This window comes from Muntiacus reevesi, chromosome 20, assembly GCF_963930625.1.
Source record: "Muntiacus reevesi chromosome 20, mMunRee1.1, whole genome shotgun sequence".
NCBI lineage: Eukaryota > Metazoa > Chordata > Mammalia > Artiodactyla > Cervidae > Muntiacus > Muntiacus reevesi.
The window spans coordinates 10,785,849-10,808,126 of NC_089268.1; the positions used below are offsets into that span (position 1 = coordinate 10,785,849).

General features: G+C 40.4%; 1 protein-coding gene across 5 annotated transcripts in view; it reads right to left on the bottom strand.

Moving 5' to 3' along the window:
• The window catches only part of ILRUN (inflammation and lipid regulator with UBA-like and NBR1-like domains), a 105,940-nt gene extending 84,011 nt beyond the window's left edge, over positions 1 to 21,929 (bottom strand). For 4 of the 5 annotated variants that reach the window (XM_065912077.1, XM_065912078.1, XM_065912075.1 and 1 more), the window contains exon 1: positions 21,575 to 21,929. In XM_065912077.1, the coding sequence (XP_065768149.1) occupies positions 21,575 to 21,732 (158 nt within the window). In that variant the 5' untranslated portion in view covers positions 21,733 to 21,929. Of the gene's footprint in view, positions 1 to 11,332; positions 11,486 to 12,262; positions 12,528 to 21,574 lie in introns of all 5 variants that reach the window. The other variant, XM_065912076.1, reaches the window with a different exon arrangement.
• Between the last annotated feature and the right edge of the window lie 349 nt (positions 21,930 to 22,278).

Genomic DNA, 22,278 nt, shown 5'->3' on the forward strand with positions numbered 1-22,278 from the left:
AGAGTAACATGGAAACTTATATTATCATATGTAAAATAGATAGCCAACAGGAATTTGCTGTGTGGCTCAGGAAACTCAAACCGGGGCTCTGTATCAAGGTTCAAAAAGGGAGGGGACATATGTATACCTATAGCTGATTCATGTTGAGGTTTCACAGAAAACAAAATTCTGTAAAGCAATTATCCTTCAAACCTCTGAAACAAGGTTTAGACTGCATTTCCCAATAAATTTCTGAAAGGCCTCATCGACCATGTTAAAAAAAAATTAGCTGTATCTTCAGAAAAGGCTGCCAACCAATACACACAGAAGGAATAACAATTGAAAATTCAGAAAATTTATCTTATTGCAATCACCTGGCAGTAAACAACCCAAGAAAGGATCATCAATAGATACTAAAGATTGCTGGGAAAAGGGATATTCTCACAGTCTCTCACAGATTACTTATTAATTACAAAGGACAGTAACAGATATACACTGTCTTAAATAACTAAATACTCAAATTTAGCACAATAATGGAACAAACAGCAGATGTAACAGAAGACACAGAATCATCTGTTATTATTTCTAACAACAGAATGTTTATTAACCTTAATTTGGCCATGAGGAAACAGATTAATCAACAACATGGGACACTCGAGAGGACAACTGGCCCGGACTCTTAAAAAATGTCAACGTTGAACTTCCTTGGTGGTGCAGTGGGTAAGAAACTGCCTGCCAATGAAGAGGACATGGGATCCATCTCTGGTTCGGGAAGACTCCGCTTGCGGGGGAGTAACTAAGCGGCTGCATCTTAACTGAGCCGCACTAGAAAGCCTGCGCTCCGCAAGAGAAGTGGCTGACACCAGGAGCAGCCTGAGAACACAACAAAGAGCAGCCCCTGCTCGGCGCAGTGAGAGAAAGCCCACAGAGCAACACAGACCCAGCGCAAACCCCCAAAGATCACCACCAAAACCTCAGTGTCATAAAACATGCAAATGGTAAAGGTGAGGGACTGTTCCCGATTAAAGACCTGACAACCTAATATAACACAAGACGCCTGAGAAGATTTTGGGTTGTTTTAAAGGCCATTTGGGGAACAAATAGGATAATCTAGATATGAACTGTATTTGAATAACACTAGTATTTCCAGGCTAAATTCTTTGGGAGTGACAATCACATTGCAGATATGTAGTACGATGCTCTTGTTCTTAGAAAAGACCTACTGAAGGACTAAGGGGTGAAATGTTGCAATGATTGCAATTTATCGCAAATGGTTCAACGGGGCAAAGTGGTATAAAATCCAGAGAGAGAACTCTCATACGTTGCTGGTGGAAATGTAAAATGATAGTTACTTTGGAAAAAGATACTTGGGAGTTTCTTAAAAAGTTAAACATAACTTTACAATAAAAAATGGCAGTTAATTCCTAGGTATCTACCCAAAAGAAATTAAAACACACATACAAAGTCTTGCAAATGAATGTTCATAGCAGTTTTATTCATAATAGCCAAGAAGCAGAAAAGATCCAAAGGCCCATTAACTGGTAAATGGATAATCAAAACGTGGTATATATCAATACAATGGAAAATTACAACATAATACAATGGAAAATAAATAAAAATACTGATACAGGCTAAAACATGGATAAACACCATACAACACTAAGTGAAAGAAACCACATACAAAAGAACCCTTATTATATGATTCCCTTCATATGAAAAGTAAAGAAAAAGCAACAATTCAGAGACAGAAAAAAAGTAGTGTTTGAAAAAATAAAATAAATAAAAATAAAATAAAATAAAGTAGTGTTTGCCTGAGGATGGGAGTAGGATTGGGGATGAATTATAAACATGTAGACGAAATTTTATTGGACTGATGAAAATATTATGCAACTGGATTGCAGTGATGGTTGCTCAGTTCTGTAAACTTACTAAAAACCATTCAATTAACTATTTTAAATGGGTTCATTTGAGATATGTAAGTTATATTCAATAAAGATACTGTAAAAATAAAGCAGACATGGTAAAATGGCAATTACACAGATATTCATTGTGCTAGTTTTTTAACTCTTCTCTAGTTCTGAAAGTCTTCAAAATAAAAAGCTGGGGGATAGATCAGAATGAACTCTGCAAAGCACTTACCCAAAATTAGTTTTTAACTGCATATTTCCTAAAGGAAGTAAAAGGACAGAGCACAACTCTGAAAAGATTAGGATTAAATAAAAGAAGAACACAGTAGAGGGATTCCCAGTAGTTAAGAATCCGCCAGCCAGGGCAGGGGTTTGATCCCCGGTCTGGGAAAACCCTACATCCCACGGGGCAACCAAGCCTGGGGCCACAACTCCTAAGCCCACACACCCTGAGGCCCACGGTCCACAACAAGAGAAGCCCTCGCGCCGCAACTAGAGAAAGCCCACACACAGCAACCAAGACCCAGTGCAGCCAGAAATAAAAACAAATATGGAAACCACTGTTTATAAATGAATTCAAAATAGTGGTAAAAAAAAAAAAAAAACACAGTGGACCATGGTTCAATTTTTATCTGAGAATGTGATTAAGATTTTTTTTCTCTACTTTTAGGTATTATTTTTTCTAATTACACAATACATTTTCATTACAGAAAATCTGCAAATTAATGTGAAAAAGCATTAAAGTATAAAAAAACAACTATATAACCTCACAGTGCTTACCATTTGTAGTTTGTTCTTTATCCTTCAGGTAAAAGCAGACCCACTGTTAGTGAATGAAAGCTATCTAAATACACATCATAACCTGATCAGTTATTCAACTGGTATACCGAAACTTTATATAACATCCAATCACATGAATCATAAGAACAAAACAAAATAAAAAAAATTGTAGATGCAAATCCAATACTTCCTTTCAGCTTCCAATTAAAAATTTCATACTTTAGCCTCTCTCTCCCAAAAGCTTCCTAAAATTTAAGTACTGTGCTATAGATTGAATGGATGCTTGTGTCCCTGCCCCAGCCCCAATTCACTGTGAAAACCCTAACTCCCAATGTGATGGTAATAGGAGGTGGAGCCTGTGCGAGGTGTTAAGTCATGAGGGTAAAGTCCTCTCAGAGAATGGAATCAGTGTCCTTATAAAAGACATCCTAGAGAGCTCCCTTGCATATTCCATCACATGAGGTTACAGTGAAAAGTCATCTGTAAGCCAGGACCCTCACCAGACATCCAATCTTTTGGCACCCTGATCTTGGACTTCCCAGCTCACAGTCTATATTTTTGTTATAGCAGCCTGAATGAAGAAAAATGGGAGGGAAAAGTCAGAAAAATCACAAGGACAAAATAAACAAGTGAGGAGACAACAAATGGGTCACTAGAAAGCAGGCAGACAAGTGTGTAAATTACTTAGCTGACCTGAAAAAGATGACTCCTCCTGGGTCAGCAATGAGAACAAGTAGAAAAGCAATCCAACTTAAAATGAGGATTCCCCCAAAGAGCACCGAGTACCCTACAAGTGAAGGTGAAGACATGGATAAAAACAGAAGTTATGCATTTATTTGCCCAAACTGCATTAGACCTTAGGTCCCCAATTCAGTCTGGTGACTGCCCCACCCTGGAGGAAATGGGTGGAGCTGTTAAGCCCTCAGTTAACAAACCCCACAGTCTGGCCCACAACTTCCAATTTACTTTTGTGTCCTACTCTTAAATAAAAGTAGATAGCTAAGAAACAAGTACTTAAGGTAAAAAGTAATATAAAAAACTAAAACAAGTAAACAGAAAAGGCAAATTGAAGAAAACAACTCTCAGGAGATCTCAGAAAGCAGAGCAAAAATTTTGTCAAAAGTTCATGAAAAGAGGGAAAAAAAAAACCAAAAACCTAAGACAGAAGACCAGACCAAAAAATCCAGTATCTGAAAAATAGGCAATCTAAAGAAAGAGAACAGAGAAAATAAAGAGGAGGAAATCAAAGAATTAATTCAAGAAAATTTCTAAGATCTAAGAAAAACAAATGGACAAACAGAACAAAATAGAAACAGAAATACAGAGAGAACAAACAGGTGGTTGCGAGAGAGAAGCAGCAAAGCAGAGGAAAGACATAAGCAAAAAAAATGAGTCACAGTTATGGAAATGTACAGCATGAGGAATATAAAGAGTAACCATCTTTGTACAGTGACACCCCATAACTACACTTACCAGACTTACTGTAGGGATCATGTTAAAATATACTGAGATATCAACTCACTATGTTGTGTGACAGGAACTAACATAGTGTTGCTATAGGTCAATCATACTTCAAAAACATAACTCCTTAAAAAGATCAGATTGCTGGTTGCCAGAGGCAGAGGGGGGAATTGCAGGAAGGCAGTCAAGAGCTACAAACTTCCAGATATATGATAAATAAGTACCAGGGATGTAATGTACAACATGATAAATATAATCAACACTGCCACATGTTATACATGAGAGCAAATTCTAAGAGCTATCTCACATGAAAAATTTTTTCTTCTATTTCAATTTTGTACCTATATGAGATGATGGATGTGTTTACTAAACTTACTGTGATAATCATTTTATGATGTATGTAGTAAAGTCATTATGCTGTAAACCTTAAATTTATACAGTGCTGTATGTCAGCCACGGGCTTTCCAGGTGGCTCAGTGGTAAAAGAATCCGCCTGCCAATGCAGGAGACACAGGAGACGCGAGTTCAATCCACTGGGTCAGGAAGAGCCCCTGGAGAAGGAAATGGAAACCTACTCCAGTATTCTTCCCTGAGAAATCCCATGGATGGAGGAGCCTGGTAGGCTACAGTACATGGGATCGACTTAGCGACTAAACAACAACATGTTAACCTAATCTCAATAAAACTGGAAGAAGAAAAAATAAGAGATGTTCCAAGAGAGAACAGTTTCCACACTAAAAGGGCTCCCCAAAACTAAGCAGGACGTAAGAGAGCACAGGTTGAAATGCACCACTGTCGAGTTTCAGGACACCGGGGATACAGCTAAGTTACCAGAAACTTCCAAAGAGGGAAAATGCAGAATTCAAAGAACAAAGCACCAGGACAACATCACATTTCAACATTTTCACTAAAAAACACAAAATAAAGGAAGAATGCTTTCAAAAGTCTGAGAAAAATATTTCTAATCTTCAAATTGCTTCCTAAACAATCCTGGGGTATTAACTAAACATCAGAGTAAAACAGTTCTCAGAATAAAAAAGTCAAATTTTATCTCCTCTACACTCTCTATTGGAGAAGGAAATGGCAACCCACTTCAGTATTCTTACCTAGAGAATCCTGTGGACAGAGGAGCCTGGTGGGCTGCTGTCCATAGGGTCGTATAGAGTCAGACACGACTAAAGCGACTTAGCACCAGCAGCAACACTCTCTATAGGAAGTTTAAAAACGGGGTCCAGGAAACTGAGGTTCCAACAAAGTGGGGGAGAATATGCAACAGACCAAGAATTCTACCACTCCAGTAGGTCAAACATTCTGCAAGAGACTTCTTCACAAAGATAAACCTGATAGAGAACACCTGAAGTGTCTCAACCTATGAGACAATGAGAAGAAATTTGTAATTGGTAAAGAGTTTGAGGATAACTCAGTTTTTAAACATCTGGCCCCTATACTGAAAAATACAGAATTTTCTGTATATCCTGTATATAGACGTTGTATAGATGTTGTACACCTGAATTTAATAAATAAAGCATTTTAAAACTAAGACGGAGCAAACCAAAATATTAAGACAATTATTCCCCTTACAGCAGCAAAAGATTGTGCAGAAGAGGAAAAGGAATCCCAGCACACTAATGGCTCAAGGGACAATGAGGATTTAAAATAGTTTAAAAAAAAAGAAAAACATAAACACTGAAAACTGACTTAATTAAAATATGGGAGCATCAGAGAGGATTAATGTAACTAAAAATAACCATGTGCTGGGTACAACTCTAAATCTTTACACATATTAATTTACCCAATCCTCAGATATAAACAGATATAATCAGATATAAACTGATATTATCCTTTACATATAAGGAACCAACGCACAAAGAGAATAAAACAACTTGCCAAAGGTCACACAGATAGTAAACAGTAGAAGCTTTGAACTTTGCTCTTCACCACATTGGCTCTCACAAAGTAACGTTCTCATCTCCCTATAAAAGTCAACAGATAATGGTCAAAACAAAAAAATCAACAGACTGGTAAAAACCCAAAATTCTGCTGAAAGAATTTAAAAAGACTGCCTTTGGGGAATGAGACATACGCACCAAAGCAACAGAAGAAGCTCAAAACCAAGCCCAAATATACATATAAGCACAGCACCTCAAATCATTGGGGCAAGATGTGAATTCCACAATGAATGGGAAAACTGATTAATCATCTGAAAAACATGTTAGATATCAACCCCAGCACACGGTCCAATAAATTTCAGCTATATAGAAGATTTACAAGTAAATTATGTGATCACAAAGAAAATAGATGTGAATAATTATATAACAATTAGGTGGAGGGAGGATTTCTAAGCAGAAATCAAAAAGGAAAAGACTGCTGGATTCAATGTCATAAAAATTCAGCAAAAAAACCTGCTACATGGTTTTAAAAAATTATAAATAATGTTAAAAAACAAACTGGAGGAAAGGCAAGCATTTAATAAGTTATTTTCTTGAATATGCAAATGGCTCACACAAATCAATTAAAAAAACAAACAGTAACAACCCAATAGAGGTGGAGAGAAAACACACACAAGTCATAAGACAATATAAATGGCTTCAGTAAAGCTGGGGGGAAAATACAAATGGCCAATAAGGATAAAGAAAGATGTCCCACCTCACTCAGAATTACAGCAATACAAGTTAACAAGAATATATATTTATGCTATCCGATAAGCAACACGTAAAATACTATTCTTCCATTGCTAAGAGGGTGGCAAAACAAGCACTCCTTGTATATAGTAAAAATAAATACTGATACAATACTCAGGGTGAATTTGATACTACCTATCAAAATTTAAATTGCCCACACACCTAGCCCTAGCAATCCCACTTCAGACTGCATCCACAAGTTTGTATCAAGATACCTAATACCAGAGTAGCTTTATAAAACCAAGTACCTGTCCATCAGTAAGAAAGTAGCTAAACAAAATGTGGTCAGCCACAACTGAATACCAGGGATCCATTAAAAAAAAAAAAAGATGGTACACATTGTGAAGTTAAGCTAACTTAAGAGCAGTTACGTACAGTGTGATTCCCTCTGTGTGTGTGTGTATTTTAAAGTATGACGGGGATAAGACCTCTATATACGAGATGGTCCACCAATCTATCCTGCTCTCCCAGTTAAAAAAACCTGACAACTGAGGTGGATGATGGACCTGAAACGGCTTGACCTAAAGTCCACACTAATAACACGTCAAACTTTCCTTTAAAGCATTGAGCAGGGGCAAGTTTCTATATATAGGTAAAGGAATATTGTGAAGCCTTTAAAAATAAAAGGATAAGGGTTTCTCTGGAAGTCCAATGGTTAAGACTTCGTCTTCCAAAGCAGGGGGTGCGGGTTCAACCCCTGTCTGGGGAGCTAAAATTCCACATGCCTCGGGGCCAAAAAACCCAAAACAGAAGCAATATCAGAGACAAATTCAATAAAGACATTAAAAATGATCACACTAAAAAAAAACTATTTAAAAAAGTGTAGGATCTTAATAAGAATTCTACAGGACTTGCCTAGTGGCTCAGACAATAAAGCGTCTGCCTACAATGCAGGAGTTCCTGGGTCAGGAAGAGCCCCTGGAGAAGGAAATGGCAACCCACTCCAGTATTCTTGCCTGGAGAATCCCACAGACAGAGGAACTTGGTGGGCTAACGTCCATGGGATCACAAACAGTCAGACACAACTGAGTGACTTTCACTTCATTTCACTTATTAAGAATGGAGAAATGGTCACAAGATGTTTTTTGTTGTTGCTGTTGTCTGGTTTTTTTGTTTATTTATTTGGCTGTGCTGCGTATTAGTTGCAGTATGCAGGCTCAGTAGTTGGGCAAACGGACTTAGTTGCCCTGTGGCATGGGGGATCTTAGTTTCCCAACCACAGATTGAACCCCCATCCCCTGCATTGCAAAGCTTATTCTCAGCTACTGGATCACAAGGGAAGTCCCATAATAAGAGATGTTTTAAGCGATAACAAATAGTGTGTATATGGGTTGAAGGGTATCCCTCTGAATTTATGTCCTCCCAGACTCTCAGAACCATAATCTTTTTGGAAATAGTCTTTGTAGATGTAGTCATAAAAGATTTTCTTATTTAGTTGCTAAGTTATGTCTGACTCTTCTGTGACCCCATGGACTGTAGCCTGCCAGGCTCCTCTGTCCATGGGATTTCCCAGGTAAGAATACCGGAGTGGGTTGCCATTTCCTTCTCCAGGAGATATTCTGGACCCAGGGATCAAACCTGCACCTTTTACATTGGCAGGCAAATTCTTTACAGTTGTGCCACCTGGGAAACTCCATAATTAGGGTGGGCCCTACATCCAGCTGGCCCTACACACACACACACACACGGAAAAAGGTCATGAGATTACTGAGACAGAAACGGGAGTGAGGCAACTACCAGCCAAGGAATACCAAGAAATACCAAGAGCTATCAGAAGCTAAGAGGTAAGGAAGAACCTTTCAAGGTGACATGACCCTGGTGATGCCCTGAATTCAGACTTCCAGCTTCCAGAGGAAGAGAATCAATTTGTTTTAAGCCACCTGGTCCGTGGTAACCTGTTACGGCAGTCCCAGAAACCTGCACAGTGTGTCAAACGCCACAGCCAGGAGCAGAGCCTGGCCGCAGGCTGCGTCTGTCTCAGCCCGACCGTGCACCCCCGTGACTGCAGGCAACCTCTCTATTCCAACCTTACTCACTCTCTCATTCTCTTCTGCAAAATGAGGGCGACAGGACTTACCTCTTAGAAGTTTTATGAACATTAAATTATATATTAAGCTTAGTCACTTAAAACAATACCCAGAATATAGCAAATACTTCACTTCTGTAATGCAAACACAGGTACAAACACAGTAGTATTGGAAAGATATAGATCAAAAAGTTAAAACTGTTTATTTCTGAGTCCTATAAGTATGGCTTATTTTTTTCTTTTTGGTACTTTCTAGCTTCTATGTAACAAGATTTATACCATAATAAAATTATTACTATTAAATTTTAAAATGAAATGGCAGCAGTTCCCAGTTACAGTTGTATGCAAACTCTATCCATCAGCTAATGATTTCCACTACTCAAAGCCGGCTATCAAAGTATTTTTTTAATTAAAAAGCAAAATTTACTTTAGAAGATAAAACACTGAAAAGCATTTAGAAGCACATGATTGTATCAATCAATCAATCATTAGTAAGCTGTTGCTGCACACAATAGGCTATGAATCATTGACCTCAAGCACCATAAGTCAAGTTCCAACTCCTGGAAACACACTGCAGACTCAAGGCTCAAACATTTTTAACAAAACACACTGTTCATTTTTAAAGTGAGTTTTTTCACACCCAGTACACAGTAAATTCAATGGGGCTGAGTTTCATATTTGGAATAAATTGCTACTCCTCTCATACATTAACAAATCATTAGAAAATCACTTACAAAATCAATCACCCTTCCACCAAGCAAAAAGTGTGTTAGTGTCATTTGCACATGGTGGCTTAATAAAGAGTTGTCTCGGACTTCCCTGGTGGTCCAGTGGCCGAGAGTCCACCTGCCAAGGCGGTCTAACTCCCGCTCGGGGCACGTTCTCCAGGACAGCACGTTCTCCAGGACAGCAAAGCCCATGCACACAGCTGCTGAGACTGTGCTCGAGAACTCCCAAGGTCCTCGCGCCCTAGAGCCCGTGCTCCGCAACCAGAGAAGCCACCCCAAGAAGCCCGTACACCCAGACTACAGAAAGCCCGGGTGCAGCCAAAGATAAAACAAATAATAAAATTTTTAAAAAAGAGCTAAACCTCTTGGGTGAGTTTTGGGTCCCTAAAATGTTCAAATTATGAAGTGTGTTCTCTGACGATACCTCATGAGTAAATTCAGTCAAGCGTGCTACTAGATGGTTTACTTACATATTTTGCTTTTAATACATTAAAACAAAGGTTTAATATGGAATCACTAGATGAGAATCTATTAATACAGTGAAGGAATTTTACTATATTTGAAGAGACCAAATCCACCACTGCATGGGTTTTTTTTGTTGTTGCTGCTTTTTGTTGGTTTTTACTATGTGTTTTTTCTTATTGAAGTATAGTTGATTTACAATGTATTAGTTTCACCACTGCACTGTCAATTTAAAAAGTTTATCTATTTGATCAGCCTATCCAAGTACCTTGTCAGCTAATTCAGTACCCACTGAAGCTAAAGAGGTGCAAGAGATATGGTACTCACTACTCTGGATAGGAAGAGGAGTTATTCAAATAGCAATACCACTATTAAAAATTTTTATACACATTTAATTTTTTATATGTATATACACATATATGAACTTCCCTGGTGGATCAGGTGAATCCACCTGCCAATGCAGGAGACGCAATTCGATCCCTGGGTGAAGAAGATCCCCTAGAGAAGGAAATGGCGACCCACTCCAGTATTCTTGCCTGGGAAAGCTCATGGAAGAGGAGACTGGTAGGCTACAGTCCAAGGGGTTGCAAAAGAGTCAAAAACAACTTAGTGACTAAACAACAACACATATACACACATGCATAAAAAAATTACCTGTGTATATGTACAAAAGCCTATAGATATGAAAATTTTCTAAAGAGTACAGAAGAAACAGTAGTGGCTATATCTAGAAAGGAGAGTGGATTTTGCTTTTCATTATTTATCCAGAGGTTGCAAATGAGTGGCCCAAGGACCATATCACAACCACAGACGTGCTTTATTTGGCCCTCACAGTGTTTTTTTGTTTTGTTTTTTTTTTCCTCACAGTGTTTTAAAAATACTTAAAATGGTTGCCAACATTTGAAAATGAGGGAATTTCCCATAAAAATCTGAATTTCTGGTTTCTCTTGAAAAACTGGGAAAATCGAAGAGCACGAGGCCCCATCCAATGGCCAAGTCTGGCTTAAGTATCACACTCCTCTTTACAAAAGGCAAGTGCTTTCTAGCTCACATACACTTCAACTGCTCACGTCCACATGCATTTTAGTTTGCAATTCCTGTTTAGACCCTTCTACACTACTTACCTGGAGGAGGAAATGGCAACCCACTCCAGTATTCTTGCCTGGAGAATCCATGAACAGAGGAGCCTGGCGGCCTACAGTCCATGGGATTGGAAAGAGTCGGACACGACTTAGCAACTAAACCACCACCACCACCACACTGCTTAATGGAAGGGGGTCCCTGATGACTCAGAGGTGAAGAACTTGCCTGTGAATGCAGGAGCCATGGGTTCGATCCCTGGTCCAGGAAGATCCCACATGCATGGAGCAACTAGACCCATGTGACTCTTTAAGTACGGAGCCTGTGCTCTAGAACCCAGGAACCACAACTCCTGAAACCCACGCTTCTAGAGCCCTTGAGCTGCAACAAGAGAAGCCACGACAATGAGAAGCTCGGTATATACTGCAATGAAGAACAAGCACAACTATAAATAAAAACTTTGAAAATATACATATAATGGCAAAGATCCAAGGGAACTTTTAGAAAGTTTACAAAATACTTTCCCAATTCACATCTATATAACTACAAATGTTACCTAATATTGAATAATACATTCTCTCATAAACTGATTACAAAGGATATTTAGTACAAGGAGACATGCCTAGAAAGGCAGATATGTAATATGGGAGAACCAGCGTGTAGAGGGTTCTAATTTCTTCCAGAAACAATATTTTTGTTGCTACTTAAATTTTAATTTGCTTTCATGTCATGCATGCCCAAATTAAACCTGCAAACAAAAAAGCCTGAAAGGAAGCTTATTTTATAGAACTTATTTCTTTTAATAGCACTAGACTTTAAGACTTTCATAAAGACAAAATATTTACTCTCATCTACCTTCAGGCAAGTATTTATTAGTACTTTAACAAGTATTTATTGAGCACCTACACATACACAGCATTGCATCAGATGCTTAGGGAGAAACAAAGGCTGTTAGCAGACATGTTCCTCTCCAGGGAGTGTATTTATATATGATATCTGTGTGTTGCAAAGAATCATATATGATGTTATTAAAAAGGCAAGATTTGAGTTCAGAGAAGAAAGCACTACCAAGAATTAATGTCCAAATTAAAAAAAAAAGAAAAAGGATTTCATGAGGTATAAAGAGGAAATAATAGCATGTGATTCAGAAAGACTGACCTGGTAGGGGGATGTCCACAAAACAGACTGGAGGAGAAGAGCCTGGTGCAAAACACCAGCTTGGAGACTACTCCAATGTTACCCTGTTAAAGTGGTAATATAATCTATCAACTAAAGTGATGGCAAGGAGAATGGAAAAAAGACAGTTGGGAGGTGCACTGTAGAGTGAAAATGAACTGGATTTGGCAAGTGATCTGGGGTGTTCACGAAGGAGAGGGCATAGGAAGTAACTCAGTTCAAGGCTTCTGTCTGGAGACCACTGGAGCTGTTAACAGAACAGAGAAAAGTCAGAAAAAATTGAAAGACTGGGGACAGGCTAGAGGAGACTGACCTTTTCCACATACATTTAGTTTTGGGTGCTGATAGAACATGCATAAGTTTTTCCCCCAACAGAAAACCGTGCTCACTTTTCTTGCCCAATTTTCAGTGGTGGGCAAAGATAGTAAAGTACATACTAAAGAAAATTAAAGGATATATTTAGTGCAGAAACAATGAGAAGCCAGTTCCAGAGCATATGATATGACAAAATTAAACTACAGAATAAAGATGGACTCCCACTTCAACAAAATGCAAAAATTAACTAAAAATAGATCAGTGACCTAAATATAAGAACTGAAACCATAAGATTCTTAGAAGAAAACAGAGGTAAATCTTCACGATCTTGGACAGACAATGAATTATTAGCTGTAACACCAAAAGCGCAAGCACCAACAAAAAATTAAACTTGACCTTATTAAAATTAAAAACATTTATGCACCAAAGGACATTAACAAGAAAATTTTAAAAACAATCCCCACACACACAAAAAAAACAACCCACAGAACTGGAGAAAATATTTGCAAATCATATCTGATAAGGGTCTAATATATCCAGAATATATAAAGAACTCTTATAACCGAACAATAAAAAGACAGTCCAGTTAGAAAACCAGCAAAGGACTTGAATAGACATTTCACCAATAAAGATATATATACAAATGGCCAACAAACACATAAAAAGAACATTCAATATGATGACTAATCAGAGAGATGCAAATCAATCTCACAATGAGGTACCACTTCAGACTTATTTTAATATAAAAATGGCATACAAGTGTTAGCAAGTTTGTAGAAAAATTGGTACACACCCTCAACCTTGCTAGGGGAATGTATCAGATTGCTGCAAAAGTAACTGTGGTTTTGTTCTGCTGAATTTTGATGTTTGATATTGGAATACATTCTTAAATAAATGTGGTTATGTTTAATGCACATTTCTTGCTTCATTTTTCTTGCTAATGACTTGCTACTTTACATTTAGACTACAGAAATGATGTTAGACAAAAAGCAAAGTCAAGCAATTTTCTTATTCGAGTTCAATATGGGTCATGAAACAGTGGAGACAATGCGCAACATCAACAAGGCATGTGGGCCACGAACTGCTAACAAACATACAATACAGTGCAGTGGTGGTTCAGCAAGTTTTGCAAAGGAGACAAGAGCCTTGAAGATGAGGAGCATAATGGCCAGCCACCAGAAGTTGAAAATGACCAACTGAGAGATCAAAGCTGACTCTCCTACAACTACAGAAGTTGCTGTTGAACATTCTATGGTCATTTGCATTTGAAGCAAATTGAAAAGGTGAAAAAGCTGGGTAAGTGGGTGCCTCTTGAGCTGCCCTCCCCCAAAATTCAGTGTTTTGAAGTGTCTTCTCTTTTTCTATGCAACAATGAACCATTTCTCAGATTGTGACATGCGATGAAAAGTGAATTCTAGGGCTTTCCTGGTGGCTCAGTGGTAAAGAATCCACCTGCAAGAGCAGAAGACACAGGTTCGATCCCTGGTCCAGGAAGATCCCACACATGTCATGGAGCAACTAAGCCTGTGCACCCCAACCACTGAGCCCGTGCTCTAGAGCCCGGGAACCCCAACTACTGAACCCACGTGCCGCAACTATTGAAGCCTGTGCACCCTAGAGTCCATGCTCCCCAACAAGAGAAGCCACTGCAATGAGAAGCCCTTGCACCCCAAGTAAAGAGTAGCCCCTGCTTGCCATGAGAGAAAAGCCAACACAGCAATGAAGACCCAGCACAGGCAAAAAAAATACATAAATAAAAAAAATTTTTTTAAGTGGATTGTATACAACAACTGGTGATGATCAGTTCATGCTTAGAGAGAGAAGAAGCTTCAAAGCCAAACTTGCACCAAAAAAGGTCACAATCACTGTTTGGTGGTCTGCTGCCAGTCTGATCCACTAAGCCTTCTGAATCCTGGCGAAACCATTACATTTGAGAAGTAGAGACGTGTGCTCAGCAAATGGATGAGATGTACTGAAAACTCCAACACCTACAACCAGTCTTAGGTCAACAGAAAGGGCCCAATTCTTCTTCATGACAACGCCTGACTGCAGGTCACACAACCAACGCTTCAAAAGTTGAATGAATTGGGCTACGAAGTTCTGCCTCATCCTCATCTGACCTCTCACCAACCGACTACCACTTCAATCATCTCAACAACTTGTTACAGGGAAAATGCTTCCACAACCAGCAGGAGGCAGAAAATGCTTTCCAAGAGTTCACTGAATCCTGAAGCTCCGATTCTTATGTTACAAACTTATTTCTCATTGGCAACCATGTATTGATTGTAATGGTTTCTATTTTGATTAATAAAGATGTGTTCTAGACAGTCTGAAACTGCAATTACTTTTTCACCAACCTAATAAATGACTCAGCCAGAGTGGACAACAGTTTGGTGGCTCCTCAAAACGTTAAACATAGAATTACCATTCCACCCAGCAATTCAACTATGTATATATCCAAAGACCTGAAAACAAGTACTCAAACAAATACATCAAAACTCATACTCACAGCAGTACTATTTACAACAGCCAAAAGGTGGAAATGGCTCAAAATGTCCACCAAGAGATGAATGGACAAACTGCGTTACACACATACAATGGAATATTACATAGCCATTAGTGGTGTGGTCACTAAGTCATGTCTGACTCTTGCAACCCCATGGACTCTAGCCCGCCAGGCTCCTCTGTCCATGGGATTCTCCAGGCAAGAATACTGGAATGGGTTGCCATTTCCTTCTCCAAGGGATCTTCCCAACCCAGGAATCAAACCCAGGTCTCCTGTATTCAGGCAGATTCTTTACCGACTGAGCTACAAGGGAAGCCACATAACCATTAGAAGGAATGAAGTACTGATGGATATGAGACACAACACACATGAAGTCTGAAAGAAGTCACACACAAAAAGGAAAAATATTTTATGATTCCATTTATATGAAATATCCAAAATAGGTATACTCCTAGAGAAAGAATTCAGACTGCCAGAGGCTGGATGGAGAAAGGAATAGGAAACAACTTCTTAGTGGGTGTGGGGTTTCCTTCTGGAGCAATGAAAATGTTTCAGCTAGATAAAGGTATGGTTGCACATCATGAATACACTAAATGCCACTTGAATTGTTCCCTTTACCATGGTTCAATTTTAACTCAATTTCACCGCAATTTTTAAAAAATCAACAATATTCCAAAGCAAAAATAAAAATAAGCTCCAACTCTTGTTCACTTCTGATCACATTCTTGCCAAGCCAATCATTCAGACAGCTCTGTTCCACTTGCTCCTTCCTGGTTTCACTCAGGAAACCTAACATGACACAACTTTTCCATCAATTCAAATCCCCCAACCATGTCAAACCTTCTAAGAAAGCAACCTGCCCATGGTAAGCAGTCAGTATTTGTGAATCACTGGTTCTGTCTGATTCAGTCCATCCCTACCAGTTCTGAAGCTTTCCCCAGTTAATTCAGCATCAATATATGCATGTTTCTTCCTTATTATCCCCAAGCTTTTTCTTAGTTTCAGGCATGTTCTTTCCCTACTAGAGAGCAAATGATGATAGAGGCTGTCTCCTGCTTTGTATTACACTATCTACCAGGGGTCCATCCAAAATACATTTGTTTAAATACTGTCTGGTTGAGGGAATTCTTTGGTAGTCCAGTGGCCAAGACTCGGTGCCCAGAGTCAGTCCCTGGTCAGGGCACTAAGATCCCACAAATCAATCAATAAATAAATACCATCGGGTTGAGTTTTTGCTGTTATGTGCTAAACAAATTGAGGTGGGGAGTCAGAAGATAAGAGGTGGTAAAGAAACACCTCCCCCCACCCTAGCTATAATGGAGACTAGTTCTGACTTGATTTATAATCAGAAATGCAAGTCTCACAGCCATTGAACAGTACAGGACAACAATCTAGTTTTTACAATCCTCCTTTTAAAACTAAAAGGAGTCTGGATGTATCATTTGGAAACTATTTTACATTACACCCAGAGTCCCAACCTTTGTGTGCCACTCAAAAAAGACCCAAAAATAAATAAATAAATAAGTGGGGAAGAAAGTCCAAAGCAAGAACTTACAACCTTCTTAAAAATGCAACAGCGTGGACAACACTCTATCGCAGTTATGCAACCCTTCCTACTCTGTTCCTTAAAGCTGCTGCTTGGCATACATTTTTAAAGGAAACCATCATTAACATGTTTTAATCTGTCATAAAGGGACTTCTAGATTCATACCTATACACCAGCGAGTGGATCAGTAACTCATTTAGCATACATGTGACTGAGAAACGGATCTATCTGATCAGGCAGGGGAGGCACTGTGAGATCAGAGAAGTACAGCTGATTTTCACCTCCAGGTTCTGATTCCACTTCACTGCACAGCAGTTATACCTTCACGTTACCCAGAACGATACCTCTGACAAAGTTGAAAGTCTACAAGACATTATTTAACAAAAATGTTTTTCCCCCGAGTTATTTTTCTAAAAAAACATCTATTCCATCCATGGTGGGTACATGCAGTCTTCCAAAAAATAAACACTGCTTCCTGAAGATACCTGTAGGCAACCTAGGATGCTGCAATACCCAAACTGCAAAGCACTAGCCTAATGAATGCTGTTTTTCAGTTGCTAAGTCATGTCCTGCTCTTGTGAGACCCTACAGACTATAGTCTGCCAGGCTTCTTTCTCTAGGTCCATGGGATTTTCCAGGCAAGAATACTAGAGCAGGCTGCCATTTCCTTCTCCAGGGGATTCTCCTGACCCAGGGATGAAACCCAAATCTCCTGCACTGGCAGGTGGCAAAACAGTGGAGTCCACCACTGGCCACCAGGGAAGGCTAGCCTAATGAATAGGAGGGACAGAACTGCCAACACTATCTATATGCTGGCCAAAGGCAATTAACTTATCTCTTTAATGAGAAATAGGGTTTTCTCAGATGGCCCTAGGTAAAGAACCCGCCTGCCAATGCAGGAGACATGAGAGATACAGGTTTGATCCCTGGGTCGGGAAGTTACCCTGGAGTAGGAAATGGCAACCCACTCCAGTATTCTTGCCTGGAGAATCCTATGGGCAGAGGAGCCCGGTAGGCTACAGTCCATGGGGTCACAAAGAGTCGGACACGACTGAAGTGACTTAGCATGCACACATAATGAGAAATAACTTCCACATTAATGTCCTCTTAAAAAAACTAGAAGTGTTATTCACCTCTTATGACAAATGCTAAAGAATAACTCACCTTGAAAACATAACAGAGACAAATGACTTAGAGGGAACACAACAGAATTTAAAACCTTATGTTGCACTAAACTGTACATTTAAAACTGATTAAAAATCGTAAATTTTATGTTATGCATATCACACCACAATTAAACTCTGCTCTCAATCCTGTTGGTTTTTGTTGGGGAAAAAAATAAATCTATCAGATTACATTAAAGGATGAGAAACCATTAAATTGAATGTTTTTAAATTACGTAGGGTTGAAAACTTCTGGTGATTTGTATTAATAGAGACTTTCTGACCTTTTAAGGAAGGTGTTTATTAGATATTCTTCTCTAAGGAGGACATAAACAAATGAAAAAAGCTTAAATTACAGAAAGAAAGATTTTTGACAAATTCTAATTAGGAAGGTAATTAAACACTACAATAAGGTACCACGCAAATCTCTGCCCTTGAGGGTTCAAGAATAAGCTATCTTGGAAGAGTTAAATGCAATCTTGGAGGAAAAACTGGAATGAACCAGAGAATCTTAAGCCAGCTTCGAGTTTCAAAATTCCAAGTTCTATACTCACAGCTTAATAGTGTCTTTAGAAAACATTCCACCTATAGAAAGTTATTCTAATACACAATTAACTTGTGTAATACACAATCTAAAACACAATCTCAGCTTGGCTTCAGATACTGGGTTCCTTCACAGTACCATTTATGTACTTTATATACTCAGGAACTGAAAATTGACTACTTTTGTTAAGAGGCAATTCCACCAATCTCTGGCAACAGGACTGCCAGCTCAGGTATAAGCAGTACAAAACTGAAATAATACTGGGTTCTAAAATAAATAGAAATACCTACATAATGCACAGCCAACCTAAGACTTAAAAAAAAAAAAATCTGTTTACAGGGTAGGTAATTTATAAGGCCAAAACACTCAATTTTGTCAGTTTTCAACAGTTTCTTTAAAAGTTGCTGGTTAACAACAACAGAAAATAAATTCTTACTTTTGAAAACAAACACATGGTCTTTCCAAATAGGGTTTCATTTTAGAAGACTCATTTTAAGCCTTCATTTTAAAACTATTTTTATTTTACCACATTTTTTTAAACCACCACTAGACAACTGAATGGTGGTTATTTATTACAACCCAAAACAGGCACTTAGGAAGTCACAGTAGGGTTAATCATCTCAAATCAACAGGTTAACCACAGCAATTTGAGAGTTTCGGCAACCTGTATCAGGACTATTTCAAAAGTTCTCAAAGTCAGACATTAAATGACACTTAAAAACAATATATTTCTAGACTTTAGATATTTAACACACAAATATTTTGACCAAGTATGCATTCATGTATGTATTTTATTTTAGCTAGACTTTATTAATTATAATGAGTATTTGTTTAAAATAAAAATCTAACAAGACAAATTTAGCCAGGTGAACACTGGAATCAAAATACAATACTGGATTATGAAGCTAACTGCTTTCATTGGAAAAAGAATAACAAGCCTTACCTTCCTTCCGTTCACAAATTTTTCACTTTATAATCAAAGAAAATAAATAACATATGACTTCCACAGTCAAAAAAATAGGTAATGTACTTACAGCTGAGTTATCACTTTAAATAGCCTGGATTCTTAAGAAGCTACTGACTTCTAACTGCTTTAAAACCAGAATACATTTTTAATGGCTCACTCCTTCGCTCAGAAATGTATCACACCTTGTTTTACACAGAGATAACATCTTTTCAGAACACATGCTACTCTGTCACTAAGCTTAATAATTTTTAGATAAAATTCAAATAAAATTTTTATAATGCAACCATAATTTTTTTTCTTATCCACACTGAGCCTCACCTTTCACAACACTTAAAAACAATCTTAGATGTTAAACATATATACCTCAAGCACATAAAATTTATTACGTTGTTTTTGCAGCCATAATAATTGGCCGAATAAATACTGACTCTAAAAAACTAAGAACTTATTAGGGCAGGATTTAAATGGTACAATTCACAAGAAGGTAGGGAGAAATAATGATTTCTACCAAACTGGAAGCAAAAATATGCCAAGTTTCCTACACTGAACTAGTGTAAACAAGGAAGAAAAGGACCTGGGGGTGGGAAGCAGGCAGGCAAGGGCACAAGCCTCCTCAAGATATAGCTTTACTTCCAAATTTCACCAGGGTAATACCTCTGCTGTGTTTTCAATAACCCCTGTCACTCTCTATTAAACACACAGGCTGGTGCTCAGAAAACGACTGGAAGCTGTAGTCCCTGTTGGAGACAAAAGTGGGGATCAGAAATACTTCTAAACATCTAGGAAGTCAATCCCACTCTTACTATATCAACTTTAAAGATAAAACAACAGGAATCACCAAAGATGTTACACACAAAAATATTCACACATCACCTTTGGAGCCACCACAGCTACAAAACTCGCATTTATAAGATGAGCACCACTCAGGATAGGGTTGGATGAGAAAGGGTTGGATAAAGACAAAGCTTACAGACGCTTTTTCTGGCATTGCTTGAGGCATCCAGTAGACACGGAATAAAGGGGAGCCTGGCTCTAGAAGTCATGCCAAAAGAAACAAGATTCCACATGCCAGGAGACTTGAGTGCCCAACAGAGGGCAAAGGGCAATAATCTCGCGGCTTTCTGACCAAAGAAAGATGAGCTGCTTCACCTGAAATTCTTTCAAAGGAAGTTTAATGGTCTCCACTTCATCACTCACCTTGAGTGAACTCGACAACCCCTCCTCAGAGAACAAGGGGAAACCTCGCTTATCAGAAATATAGCAAGTGCTCCACCCAAAACCAAGAAACATTCCTGTTGTCTAAGTTATCATGGCCTTCTGTCCCAAATCAGTCTTCTACTAGAAGACTCCAAGTCAAAAAGTCAAGTTCTCCATTTTCCCAAACATCTAACAACCCAGCATTTTTTTTTCCCGTAAGTACCTCCGAGATAATCCCCTCTCCCTTCCCGCACTCTGGAGCCCAGGGCTCCAATCCCGTCAGAAAAGTTCCCTCCCTCCTCTCCTTCACTTTTCTTCAGGTTTTCCCCAGACCCTGCCCCCCGGGGCTAGCACGCCCGGTCCTCCATTAGTAGATCCCACCCCTTCCCTGGCACAGCTCTTCGGAAAGTCCTCTTTCTTACCCTACACACTTGTCCTCCCCTGTAAAGTTTTCCCCTTTTTCCTGTCGGTTCTCGAATGGAGACACACACTTCAAGAGAGACGCACACAAATGATCTGTTCTCAGTTCTTAACTCCCAAGTCTCACTCGTGCGCCAGGTTCTGCCACAGCACCCAATTCTCTCCCGGAGTTTCCCCTCAACCCCCGTCATCTTCAGCCTCTAACTCCATACCCCAAGCTTTTTTTCCACTCCGCAAATTCGGATTTTCCGTTTTACTTTTAGCCAACGCCACGGCCCCCTTCTTCCCAGGTGGACCCCGTTCCTCGATGCTCAAGCCGTTTTCCTCCTCTTCCCACGTTCCTCGGCCGCTACTAACACTCCTCGGAACCTCAGCACCAGCCCCCCCACCTCCCTTCCGCCTCTCCTGCCCTCCGTGGCCCCCCAACTCTCCTCCTATATCCCCCTCCAGCCCTGCTCGGGCCCCTAATTCCTCCCAGGCCCCGAGGGCTCCCCACACGCCCTCCCCGCCCCTGGAGAGGGGTGTCCCTCAGAGCCCGCCCGGCCCGCCCTGCCGCCAAGCTCGGGTGTCCCTTCCCTTCCCCTGGGGGCCCCGAGGCGGCTGCCAGGGGCTGGCGCGGCGGCGGAGCCGGCTCACCAGTTGGTCATGTCCAGGAAGAAGGCGCAGCCGGCCGGGTTGAGCTGGAAGCCAAGCAATCGCTGAAACTCGGAGATGAGCACGTCCTTGTCCGTGGTGCCCAGGCAGCTGAACTTCTGCATCAGCTCGGGGTCCAGGTCCACGTCCATACCCTCCATGGCTGGGGCCGGACACTCGCTTCCCCGCCTCCTCACAACCAAGCAGCCGCCGCGCCGCCGGGCCCGGGGACCGGGAGGGGGCCCGCTGCTAGCTGGCGCCGCGAGCCCGCTCCGCTGAGGTAGGCCCCGGGCCTCTCACCGCCTCATCGGGGTAAACTCTCTCAGCCGCTCACTCGCTCTCGCGCTCCCCCCCCTCCCACCCCCCCCGCGCCGTCGCCTCCGCCGCCGCCGCCTCTAGCTGCGCCGCCGCCTCCGCCTCCTCCCGCGCCGCGCCCACTGCGCAAGCGTCGCCCGCCTAGGCCCCGCCCCTTCCTCTATCGGAGGCCCGCCCTCAGTGGCGTCACAACCCCGTGACGTCCCCCGCGTGACCTCACCGCGGTGGGGCGAGGGGGCGGGCGGAGGGAAGGAGGAAGGGGAAGGCCGGGCGGCGCGGGGAGGTGACTTGGGCCTTGACCTTTTCCTCGCCCCGCCCCAACCCTGAGGAGGAGGAGCTAAACCCGCGGGCTTGAGCAGAGGGAAAGCTGGTGGGGTCTTGGTCTACGACCG